The sequence below is a fragment of the Littorina saxatilis genome, linkage group LG8 (assembly GCF_037325665.1).
Source record: "Littorina saxatilis isolate snail1 linkage group LG8, US_GU_Lsax_2.0, whole genome shotgun sequence".
In the NCBI taxonomy this organism is placed as follows: Eukaryota; Metazoa; Mollusca; class Gastropoda; order Littorinimorpha; family Littorinidae; genus Littorina; species Littorina saxatilis.
This window is the reverse complement of record NC_090252.1, coordinates 22,637,282-22,650,406: the sequence shown is the minus strand read 5'-3', so window position 1 is coordinate 22,650,406 and position 13,125 is coordinate 22,637,282. Positions and strand designations below refer to the sequence as shown.

General features: G+C 39.8%; 1 protein-coding gene across 2 annotated transcripts in view; it reads right to left on the bottom strand.

Moving 5' to 3' along the window:
• LOC138973051 (ubiquitin carboxyl-terminal hydrolase 25-like) overlaps window positions 1-13,125 on the bottom strand; it is a 78,787-nt gene that overhangs the window by 51,080 nt on the left and 14,582 nt on the right. For both annotated transcript variants that reach the window (XM_070345706.1, XM_070345707.1), the window contains exons 8-10: window positions 10,528-10,634; window positions 8,143-8,225; window positions 7,526-7,677 (exon numbers count right to left, since the gene is read on the bottom strand). In XM_070345706.1, coding sequence (XP_070201807.1) covers window positions 7,526-7,677; window positions 8,143-8,225; window positions 10,528-10,634 — 342 coding nt within the window. The remainder of the gene's footprint in view (window positions 1-7,525; window positions 7,678-8,142; window positions 8,226-10,527; window positions 10,635-13,125) is intronic.

Below are 13,125 nucleotides of genomic sequence, written 5' to 3'. Positions count from 1 at the left end.
CTCGGCTAAAAATCACTTGGTCAACATAGGTGGGATACAATCATCCTGAACTCAGGTCAAAATGAGTTACTTCCCTTCGAGTCTCATTTATCCCTGACAGGATGCCTTGGTTTTCTTTCTGTGGGTAAGAAATCGATTTTTTACATATTTAGAGCTTTCCGTAATGTGTTATTGATATAAGAAGATTCGCAATCGTCAATAATGATTTTTCATGGTGTTGTGTAATTTTTAAATTACAAAGGAATTGATATGTAAGACAGATTCAAGCGAGCTATCTTTCGCGGGTGTATTTACTGTGCAAACAACTCTAAATATGGCAAAAGTGTCACGTAATAATCAACTTTGGCTACGAAGCAGACGATACTTTTTTTCCGTAACCAGTTGGGAGTGATGCAACAATATTACCGTCTCCTTCCCACAGCAGTCTCAACATTTCGACTTGTTTTAACCTTAGAACGATGTCTTTATCATAACTGTGAAGAACAGAACGGAGATCTATCACTGTCGAAGTCGGCCAATCTGCAATCACTTTCGTCTCAGTTGGGAGATAACTCTGTATTCTTGATTTGATAGATTCCGCACAGTAATCATACATCCTTTCAGAGAGACGATGAGCAATAGCATGGTCAGATGATTATCAGGATGGGATACAATGTGTTAATACTTCACATGAACAATACATAGTTCACTGATATCTTGTCTGTACCCTACATCACAAGAATGTGATGTAAGGGTGTCAAAAACTAGGAATTTTTCTTGTGTACTTAGGCTGAATTTCAAACTTTATAATAGTCCTGAGAGAACATCCTACAAAACAGTCATACAAAAATACACACGATAAACATTAACACTAAAATAACAGAAATCAGCGTATACCCTCTTCACTAAACCTACAGGACAAAAATCAGATATCAAATATTGTCTTGATAATAAATATATATATATAGCTATTCTGATGAACACGTGGGGGAATTCGGGGGCTCTGATTGGATGGCCTCTTCCTATTAACAAAGCATAATGCTACGGAAGTCGGCCATTTTTCTCAAAATCCAAAAGCATATTGACGAAAATGGCTGACTTTCTTATCGCGTAACTCCACACCGTAAATATAACAAAGACGCATGGTTCCAGTTTACCCATCTGTACCACGGCGATGTTTTTATCGACAACAGCATACACTGACAACTTAAAAAGCTGTTTCAACAACTGTGTTGTGAAATCGAATGCACTTGGAGTCAGTTTTTCTTCCAAAGTCAGAAAGCGTGTAGCGGTGTGCATGTCTGCGCGAACATGATGCGCGTAAGAAGTTTGTCTGCTATCAAAACCTGAGATCAACGCATCGACGCAAAAACTGTCATTTTGTAAGTTTGGAACAACAAATCAAGGTCATAACAGCTATATAATCGCTATTGTGTTTTCAGCGTAGCAATAGGGTCCGATATTTAGACTCGAACAAGTATAATGCGACTCGTCTTCGACTCGTCAGCATTATACTTGTCTCGTCTAAATATCGGACCCTATTGCTACGCTGAAAACACAATAGCTGTTAATATAACTACTGGTCTTTGGTCGTGAAGTTTGCATACATCTGTTCCTGACAATGTTTCTGGTTCAAGAGTTCAGTCCCTTGCCCAAAACCACAGTAGTTCCCCTTGATCATGGTCTACCAAATGAAGCTGTTACTGAAAGGGATCAATACAATGATTACCTTTTGGGACATGACAGTTTAATTTCCAACGTCAGTAAGTAAGTAGCAACAATTTCAGATTTAAAAACAAAAAAATGTTAAAAAAAATTTGTGAGGAGCGGCCATACGTCTGAGCCAGAAAGTTCAAACCGAACCTCAATCTACTTTCAGCTATTTTTTTTCATGACTTTGATCATCTATTTAGCTTAGAACAGATGAACAAGCATAGGAGTTAAAACTTAAATTGGATCAAAATCAGACAATCACACCCAAGCTTTAGACTGATAACACTGAAACCTCAACCTCAATCTACTTTCAGCTATTTTTTTCATGACTTTGATCATCTATTTAGCTTAGAACAGATGAACAAGCATAGGAGTTAAAACTTAAATTGGATCAAAATCAGACAATCACACCCAAGCTTTAGACTGATAACACTGAAACCTCAACCTAAGTTTTTATTTCCTAAACATGAGCTAGCTGTGACCCTGAAATTTGACATGGGTCAACCAGACTATGATCATGTTGGAGATCACAGCCATGAAAGCGGCGAGCACTTTTACTCGCCATGGCGAATAGAAACATGTAACTGGCGAGTAGATCATGATCATGATCAAGGGAAACGACTGTGGTTTTGGGCAAGGGACTAAACTCTTACCAAGCTAACCAGAAACATTGTCAGGAACAGATGTATGGAAACTTCACAGCCAAAGAATTACAGTAGTAATACCTTTTTTATCAAGACAACATTTGATCCGTGATTTTTGTCCTGTAGGTATGGTGAAGAAGGTACACACTGATTTCTGTTAGTTTAGTTTTATTGTTTATCGTGTGTAGTTTTGTGTGACTTTTTTGTACGGATGTTCTCAAAGGACTATAATATTTTCAAACTATTTTAAATTCGTTCTAATGAAAATATATTTGATGATAAAATATTTTTAACACTCTTACATTACTTTCAAGTGGTGTAGGGGTCCATACAAGATTTCATTCAAGTTAACCTTGTTGTACCTGCGGAATACACATACATGGACTAGTCAGATTTATGCCAAGAGGGAAGATCTATATGTATTGATGACCCTGAACATTTTGTGCAGAAAAAATACTGTGCCTTTAACTTATTGTCTCCCTGGTACGGATATATCCATACCCACTCATATGGCTATTTCTGACCAGGTACGGTACACACAGTCACTACATTGCATCTGCTCTCATTCAGGACATATCCGCATTCTGCTCAGACTGTTAGCTTCACTCGCTTCCTGTAACATCCATCTAACGCCTGCATTCCAGCGCTTTGATACACAGTTTCTGCACAGTTACTACAATTCTGAGTGACCTGCTGCAGCACAGCTGGTCTCGGCTAAAAATCATTTGGTCAACATAAGTGGGATACAATCAGCCTGAACTCAGGTCAAAATGAGTTACTTCCCTTCGAGTCTCATTTATCCCTGACAAGATGCCTTGGTTTTCTTTCTGTGGGTAAGAAATCGATTTTTTACATATTTAGAGCTTTTTGTAATGTGTTATTGATATAAGCAGATTCGCAATCGTCAATAATGATTTTTCATGGTGTTGTGTAATTTTTAAATTACAAAGGAATTGATATGTAAGACAGATTCAAGCGAGCTATCTTTCGCGGGTGTATTTACTGTGCAAACAACTCTAAATATGGCAAAAGTGTCACGTGATAATCAACTTTGGCTACGAAGCAGACCATACTTTTTTTCCGTAACCAGTTGGGAGTGATGCAACAATATTACCGTCTCCTTCCCACAGCAGTCTCAACATTTCGACTTGTTGGCTCACGTAAGTGTAGCCTATGCGATCGTAACTTTGTCTGTCTGTGCGTGCGTGTGTGTGTGTGTGCGTGTGTGCTTGCGTGTGTATGTCTGTGGTAGAAACTTTAACATTTCGTCATTTGAAGACGTCACATTATGACGTAAGAGGGTTAGACGTCACGCGAAGGAATTACTGAAAGTCTCGGTCATTGTTATTTTGAGCGGGCCGAGACTAGTTGGCAGTCGTGTCCCTGTAAGTAGGCTACATGCAGACAGACAGATCTAGAGTCTCGCTTTCTTGCACAGTGTCACATATGCTTACTGTGTGTGTGTGTGTGTGTGTGTGTACGTGTGTATGTGTGACGGAGTGATTGAGTTTGTGTTACTGTTTGTCGATTTCTTACGTGAGCCTTGAAGGCTTCGCCTTTTGTTTTAACCTTAGAACGATGTCTTTATCATAACTGTGAAGAACAGAACGGAGATCTATCACTGTCGAAGTCGGCCAATCTGCAATCACTTTCGTCTCAGTTGGGAGATAACTCTGTATTCTTGTTTTGATAGATTCCGCACAGTAATTATACATCCTGTCAGAGAGACGATGCTATAGCATCATCCGTTGATTATCAGGATGGGTTACAATGTACTTCACACATACAATACATAGTTCGAGGAGCGGCCATACGTCTGAGCCAGAAAGTTCAAACCGAACCTCAATCTACTTTCAGCTATTTTTTTCATGACTTTGATCATCTATTTAGCTTAGAACAGATGAACAAGCATAGGAGTTAAATTGGATCAAAATCAGACAATCACACCCAAGCTTTTGACTGATAACACTGAAACCTCAACCTAAGTTTCTATTACCTAAACATGAGCTAGCTGTGACCCTGAAATTTGACAAGGGTCAACCAGACTATGATCATGTTGGAGATCACAGCCCTGAAAGCGGCAAGCACTTTTACTCGCCATGGCGAATAGAAACATGTAACTGGCGAGTAGATCATGATCATGATCAAGGGAAACGACTGTGGTTTTGGGCAAGGGACTAAACTCTTACCAAGCTAACCAGAAACATTGTCAGGAACAGATGTATGGAAACTTCACAGCCAAAGAATTACAGTAGTAATACCTTTTTTATCAAGACAACATTTGATCCGTGATTTTTGTCCTGTAGGTATGGTGAAGAAGGTACACACTGATTTCTGTTAGTTTAGTTTTATTGTTTATCGTGTGTAGTTCTGTGTGACTTTTTTGTACGGATGTTCTCAAAGGACTATAACATTTTGAAACTAACCTAGTTCATATGTATTACATTATTTCGAAAAATTTTTGACACTCTTACATTGCTTTCAAGTGGTGTAGGGGTCCATACAAGATTTCAATGCCTGCGGGAGTACATGGACACGACACATAGGGGAATTTGGGGGCTTTGATTGAATTGGCTCTTCCGATCATCAAGGAAGGAGGCCAATATGCCAAAAGCATATTGGCAATAACAAAGACACATGGTATACCCATCTGTACCACACGAGTGAATCAATCGACAACAGCATACACTGACAACTTGAAATTCTTCTCGGGAATGTTTTTCAGCTTTACAAATGTCGATAGCATACCCTTTTCTGCTAACTTCCCGATGAAACAGGACTAAACCAATTATTTTCTGTCCCTAAACACCACAAAATGCCCAAAGTCGAAAGATGTAGTACAAACAGGGAAGTACGGAACAGCCGTTTTTGTGTGCCTGTGTGAGCTCAGTTGTCGACTAACACAAACTTTCGAATTCGGCTTTTCTTATCTTGTAACTCCACACTAAATACCCCACTTCCCCTCTGAAGTATTAATGTACAACCCATGGCACTAATATTCATGTAGTCGTTTATAACTGAGGTTGAACAATTCGTTTCATGAAGAGACAAGTATAAATGCCATTCACCCAAACTGAAAACTTCTCTGCCGTCTGCTCGCGTTGTACGGATTAGCTGTTCTCTTCTCCTCCCCTTGTTGCATCCTAGTTCTTCAGTTGTTTCTAGTTTTTCGTTGATGTTGTGTTTTGGTCTTCTTCATAAGTAGTCTTGTTCATAATTAAAAAACTCAAACTTCTTTTTGTTGTATACGAATGAACTAATAAAAAGCTAAAAAACAAAGGAATACTGTACTCACCAATACAAGAACGAGACAAGACGGTACGAATTTTCGCTTATGGAAGCTTCATCAGGAAAAACAAAAACACAAAAGACAACAAAAAGCAGACGCAACACGCAACGAACAAGGTTTGAAAGAAAATGAAGGGGAAACACGCAAAAAAGGGAAGGAACTCTAGGAACGGAAATGATTAATAAAAAGCTGTTTAACAGCTGTGTTGTCAAATCGAGTTTTTTTCCAAAGTCAGTGTGGCGCCTGCGCAAAACTAATGCGCATAAGAAACGGCGTCTGCTATCAAAACCTGAGATCAACGCATCGACGCAAAAACTGTCATTTTGTAAGTTTGGAACAACAGATGAAGGTCAGAACAGCTATATAATCGCTATTGTATTTTCAGCGTAGCAATATGGTCCGATATTTAGACTCAAACAAGTATAATGCGACTCGTCTTCGACTCGTCGGCATTATACTTGTCTCGTCTAAATATCGGACCCTATTGCTACGCTGAAAACACAATAGCTGTTAATAAAAAGGTTGCTGCTGGATCACTGAATTGTAACTTGCCCAATATCGGTATGTTCTATTGCTGCAGTCAATAGGTATAACCAACTGTTTATTCATATTCTTCATGCATTGATTTTTTTTAAATCTGCACTCTAAAACAATCTTTTTGAGGAATTATGGCCGCTGTGCAGTTTTTTCAAAAGAGAGGTAGTGCACCACGAAAACAGTGTTAGCTCAAAACAGGGGACACGTCTATTTCAAGAAAAATATGTACACTTAATGAAAGAAAGTTGTAAAGAAAGTTTCACACAAATTTCTTTCAAAGTGTCTAATTATCTCGATTTATAATGTTGAAAACTGCTGAAAGTCAATGAAATATGAACAATTCTGTTTGATGCTAGATATTACTTTCCCGCTTTAACGTATGTCAGAACCCATTGTTATTCAGCTTTTAAAGACCTTTTCCTAATTACAGTGGTTTCGTTGTTTGTAAAATCTTTTGTTGAACATTGTTGCAAACACAAATTCGAACATCTTTTGACGTTATGGGTTTACGTATTTTTTTTTTTTAAACAGTTAGTGACTGAGAACGCTAAAAATAGCTGCGAAGTAGCGAGGTTGCTGGGTTTCATCTGCATTTTTTAATCTTGCGCACACTCTGGTGAGAATGGAAGTGATCAGGATGGTAAGAGTAGCGAACGAACCACCAAGAAATCGTATTTTCAGCAGGGTGCACTCTATTTTTTAAGTCCTGATGACCCTGAACATTTTTTGCAGAAAAAATACTCAATAAGAAAGGCTACGAATTCTTAAAAACTGCGGTGCACCTCGAGGCCGATGTCTGCTCTTTAATCATAGGTGAGTTTTTAACACCAAAAACAACGCAAAAGACGTGTTCGAATTGCCTAACTGCATAAGGTGAAAGCATGTTATTTTGTCTCCCTGTTTCGAGGACTTCAGATTTTCCGCGAGAGTTACCTTCTCTTAGCTTGGTTATGTCCACAGTCAATGGAGGTTTTTGCTTTTTTAAAAAACACTCCTACCTCACCTCATCCCGCCTCTTAGCCATTCCCTAACCTAGCATGATCTCGGAGGAACACTGACCGTCTCGATATGTGTTAAATGTTATATGGTGGTCAAAAATACAAATAACGTTTAATATCCGCAAATGCAAGTAAATACTTAAATTGGGGGGTCTGAAAAGGGGGTGGGGGTGGGGGCGGGGGGGGGGGGGGGGGGGGGGGGGTGGACACATTTAAAACATGATCAGATCCTATGTTGCTGACGTAGACAATAAAGTAAAATTAAAGTAAATAAAACAGCTGCACTGTCCAAGATGTCGTCAGTCTCACAAAACAACCCTCAGGAGTTGCCTTGACAACCATTCTCTCACTCTCAACTCACTGACCTCTTGACCGGACTTTTTGGCCGTCGAGTCTTTGTCGACGCCCTCGATCTCGCCCTGCATGGTGGTGGCCTCCAGACTTTCGTGGATGTCACGGAAACCGTTCACTTGCAGCGGGAACTGACCAAAAGTCTCCTGCTTCGAGAACTTCTCTCCTGAAAACACATCAGAAGCAAATTTATTTCAGATAATAAAGTTTGATATTTCCCTATGTGAGTCCTCTTATTTCAGTAAAAAAGCTAATTCCCACAACAAAACAAGAAAAGAAAAAAAAAAAACATGAGAAAAAACCCAGCAAAAGCAAATTTAACGCCTCTGTTCTTCTTCATTCCTGGTCTGAAACTCTCACATTTTTTTCTGCCTACCCTTTTTTACCTTGCCATTCAGGCAGCTATATTCCGCTTTTGGGGAATGGATGCTTGGTACGTTTAAGTTTCATTAGCCCATCCAACTCCGACATGGATTACAGGATCTTTTTAGTGCGCACTTGACTCACAAAAAAGAGCAAACTTGCATGCTTGTGATTATCTGTTTGAGCATAGCAATTTAAAGCTCAGCATAACAACGTAGCAATTTGTTTTAAAACATAGAAGTTGGCAGCTCTGAAAATACAAACCAACCTTCGTGTTCGCCCTCCGCTCTGAACTGACCGTAGAAGAGTTCCGTGACTGGATTTGAGACGGAAGCAGCTCTGGCACTCCCGCTGTGGGGGGCAGAAATGGGAAATCTCAATGCTAAAACAAACGCTGGTACATTTTTCTTTCCTGCAGTTTCGAAGATAAACCTGAGCATTAATGACCAGCCAGGTCACTTAACAGAACTGCCCTGTGCTGCTGTTTCAGCGAAACTGATGTTGATATTTACAAATACATTTCAGATGGATTTCTTTCAGTTTCATAAGGCCAAAAAAAAAAAAAGGTCTGTTTACGGTAACCTAGCCCCCAAAAATAGGGTAGGAAGGTAGGCAATCACTTTTTTTTTTGTTTAAACTTTTTTTTCTAATGTGTACAAATTAAACCTACTTGACAGGGAAATAAGTGTGCGACTCGAGCGCTTTCGCTTTCATTGCGTTTTCTGGATTCGTTTTTTTTTTCTTTTTTTTTTCTTGTTTGGACAAATGTAATAAAAAGTTATAGGGTCGGCCCCCAAAAATAGGGTAGGTCGGGTTACCGTAACCACACCTATTTTCTTTTTAGGCCCTAAAGAGACACAGACACAGCACTCTCTCCCTTTGTATCATACTCTTCCTCATACCCCAAATCCTTGTATGTGTCAGTCTGTTCACTCCTGTTCCCCCATCGCGACACCTACACCCTCCTCAAACCCGTACCCATGATACTGCCAGCTTTTCGCAAAACGCAGCCCTGGTACTAGTGCGGAGGTCTGCATCAACTGCTTCACAGTTTGTTAGTCATGCATCTAAAAATGATGATGAACCGGCACGGTTGGTCTAGTGGTAAGGCGTCCGCCGCGTGATCGGGAGGTCGTGGGTTCGAACCCCGGCCGGGTCATACCTAAGACTTTAAAATTGGCAATCTAGTGGCTGCTCCGCCTGGCGTCTGGCATTATGGGGTTAGCGCTGGGACTGGTTGGTCCGGTGTCAGAATAATGTGACTGGGTAAGACATGAAGCCTGTGCTGCGACTTCTGTCTTGTGTGTGGCGCACGTTATATGTCAAAGCAGCACCGCCCTGATATGGCCCTTCGTGGTCGTTAAACAAACTAACAAACAACAAGAAGGGCAAAGCCCATACGACTCACATGCTTGACCTTTACATGACCTTGACCTTCAGGGTCAAGGTCAAATAACTAAACCTAGCAATGACATCATACACTAAGAACTGCTTTACACATTTTTCCTACCAAAATACATGTGACCTTGACCCAAGGTCAAGGTCATCCAAGGTCATGCAACACAAAGCTGTTAATTCAAGACATAGGAAGTACAATGGTGCTTATTGGCTCTTTCTACCATGAGATATGGTCACTTTTAGTGGTTCACTACCTTATTTTGGTCACATTTCATAAGGGTCAAAGTGACCTTGACCTTGATCATATGTGACCAAATGTGTCTCATGATGAAAGCATAACATGTGCCCCACATAATTTTTAAGTTTGAAACAGTTATCTTCCATAGTTCAGGGTCAAGGTCACTTCAAAATATATATACAATCCAACTTTAAAGGACCCTTGCGACCTTGACCTTGAAGCAAGGTCAACCAAACTGGTGTCCAAAGATAGGGCTTACATTGCCCTGTATAGCATACATAGCTAAGGTTGCCATTCTCGATAACTTCAGAAAAAAAACGAAAATGTGAAAAATGGTCGTTTTTAAGACAACAATTACGGCCCCTGTGACCTTGAACTTGAAGTGAGGTCAAGTTGCCGCACATGTTTTTTGAGATCTTGTAACCATACACCATCAGGCCACATCAGGTGTTGATAGACTTAATAGTGTCCAAGAAATATCCAACGTTAAAGTTTTCGGGACGGACGCCGGGACGGACGGACGGATGGACGGACGACTCGGGTGAGTACATAGACTCACTTTTGCTTTGCATGTGAGTCAAAAATCTAAAAATGATGGTTCTACAGTGGAAACAACCCCCCCCCCCCCACCCCCATTATCTAAGATCCTTTTTTTTTCCAGAATTCTTGTTTTACCCCCTTTTGGAATTGGATACCCTATTGGATTACGTGTCAAAAAGTTAGATCAACAACCTCAATCATGAGGTAAGTGTTTTCATAAAGATCACATATCATTCTTTCCGATACATTTTGTTTTATGTTGTTATGTTGTGTGGTCGTGTGTCTGTGAATTTTTACAAAATGCCAAAAAACAGTGCGATTTTAGAGAACGAAACGACCAATTTGGCGCGACTCTAATGAGTTAAGACTCCCTCCTTTATAAGATCTGATTTTCTGCGATTTCTTGAAGTCTCAAAAGGAGTTGGGGATGTTCCACTGTAGTGCGCTCTCGGCCAAGTGAGAACATATTGCACTTACTCCACAGCAGAGGCAGCAGGGACAGGGGAAGCGGCAGAGCGAGACTGATCAGAACTGAAGGCATCCTCCAGCCACTCCAATAGCTTGTGCTGGAACTCACTTACGTCCTGCAACACACACACACACACACACACACACACACACACACACACACACACACACACACACACACACACACACACACACACACACACACACACACACACACACAAAGCATGAAACACTTCAACAGCATCAGAATCAAAAAACCAAGAAAGGTAGGTTGTTGGAACGTTTGTTATTGACAAAACAATACATTCACAATTATATCGACCCAACGGTCTTTTAAGTGCACAGACAAACAATAACGAAACTTATCTGGCTGATTTTTCCTTCCGCCTGCCACGAAGCCGCAAGCGAATGAATCATCAACCTACCTTTCTTGTTTTTTTATTCTGAATTTTGGAACGTTGACAGTCTCTTTGTTTTTGGATTTACTTCAACAGCATCATTTTTGCTTCACCTTGATGTTAACCTGTTGTCCAAAGTCAAGCAATATCCAGATTTAGCCCTGTGTTGTCCCATTGAATGAAATCTTTAAATGTTCACTCTTCTTTCTGTTTGTGATATCACTTCTCCAAGACGGTACCTGGAGTATGCCAAATCTCACACACGCACATACACCTGCACAAACACACACCCTCCTCACACACACACACATCATTTCAGAAAAGTAAATCATATCACAGACACTCATAGCACAGCCTGATCATGAAAATTTTCTTTACTTTGTATGTTACCGAACAATCAAGATATGAAACAACTGATTTTCCTTCTTCGTCTTCATGAATATATACACATGCAGACTGTATTACATTCTTATGACTCCAAACTGAATATTAACAGCTATTGTGTTTTCAGCGTAGCAATAGGGTCCGATATTTAGACGAGACAAGTATAATGCCGACGAGTCGAAGACGAGTCGCATTATACTTGTTCGAGTCTAAATATCGGACCCTATTGCTACGCTGAAAATACAATAGCGATTATATAGCTGACCTTGATTTGTTCCAAACTCACAAAATGACAGTTTTTGCGTCGATGTGTTGATCTCAGGTTTTGATAGCAGACGCTGTTTCTTATGCGCATTAGTTTTGCGCAGGCGCCACACTGACTTTGGAAAAAAAACTTGATTTGACAACACAGCTGTTTCATCGGGAAGTTAGCAGAAAAGGGTATGCTATCGACATCTGTAAAGCTGAAAAACATTCCCAAGAAGAATTTCAAGTTGTTAGTGTATGCTGTTGTCGATTGTTAACATCGTGAGGTACAGATGGGTAAACCGGAACCATGCGTCTTTGTTATTGCCAATATGCTTTTGGATATTGGCAAAAATGGCCGACTTCCATACCATTATGCTTTGATGATGATGTTGAGACCATCCAATCACAGCCCCCGAATTCCCCCACGTGTCCATCAGAATAGCTATATACTCTCACAATGCTACTGTCCAAATTAATCAGCACATTTACTTGACTATTCAGACTTTAGCATCATGAGAGTATTTCAGGTTTTTATCAAATCCCTGAGTATTCTTATCAATAAATATAACACATCTGTGATCATTTCTCCACGCTGTATGAGTTTTAAGACATAAGGCCAAAAAATATATATGTTGGTTTAGGGTAACTCGACCCACCCTTTGTTTTCCTGCCTACCCTAAATCTTTTTTCTCATTTCTAAAAGAAAACCCAACTTTTGGCACATCAAGACTACGGGAAGTAACCTCCTTTAAACTCGACTAAATCTTTAACAAGTCGCGTAAGGCGAAAATACAATATTTAGTCAAGTAGCTGTCGAACTCACAGAATGAAACTGAACGCAATGCCATTTTACTCGTAGCATCGTCAGGCCACCGCTCATGGCAAAGGCAGTGAAATTGACAAGAAGAGCGGGGTAGTAGTTGCGCTAAGAAGGATAGCACGCTTTTCTGTACCTCTCTTTGTTTTAACTTTCTGAGCGTGTTTTTAATTCAAACATATCATATCTATATGTTTTTGGAATCAGGAACCGACAAGGAATAAGATGAAAGTGTTTTTAAATTGATTTGGACCATTTAATTTTGATAATAATTTTTATATATTTAATTTTCAGAGCTTGTTTTTAATCCGAATATAACATATTTATATGTTTTTGGAATCAGCAAATGATGGAGAATAAGATAAACGTAAATTTGGATCGTTTTATAAATTTTTATTTTTTTTTACAATTTTCCGATTTTTAATGACCAAAGTCATTAATTAATTTTTAAGCCACCAAGCTGAAATGCAATACCGAACCCCGGGCTTCGTCGAAGAATACTTGACCAAAATTTGAACCAATTTGGTTGAAAAATGAGGGCGTGACAGTGCCGCCTCAACTTTCACGAAAAGCCGGATATGACGTCATCAAAGACATTTATCAAAAAAATGAAAAAAACGTATGGGGATTTCATACCCAGGAACTCTCATGTCAAATTTCATAAAGATCGGTCCAGTAGTTTAGTCTGAATCGCTCTACACACACACACACACAGACACACAGACACACACACACACACGCACATACACCACGACCCTC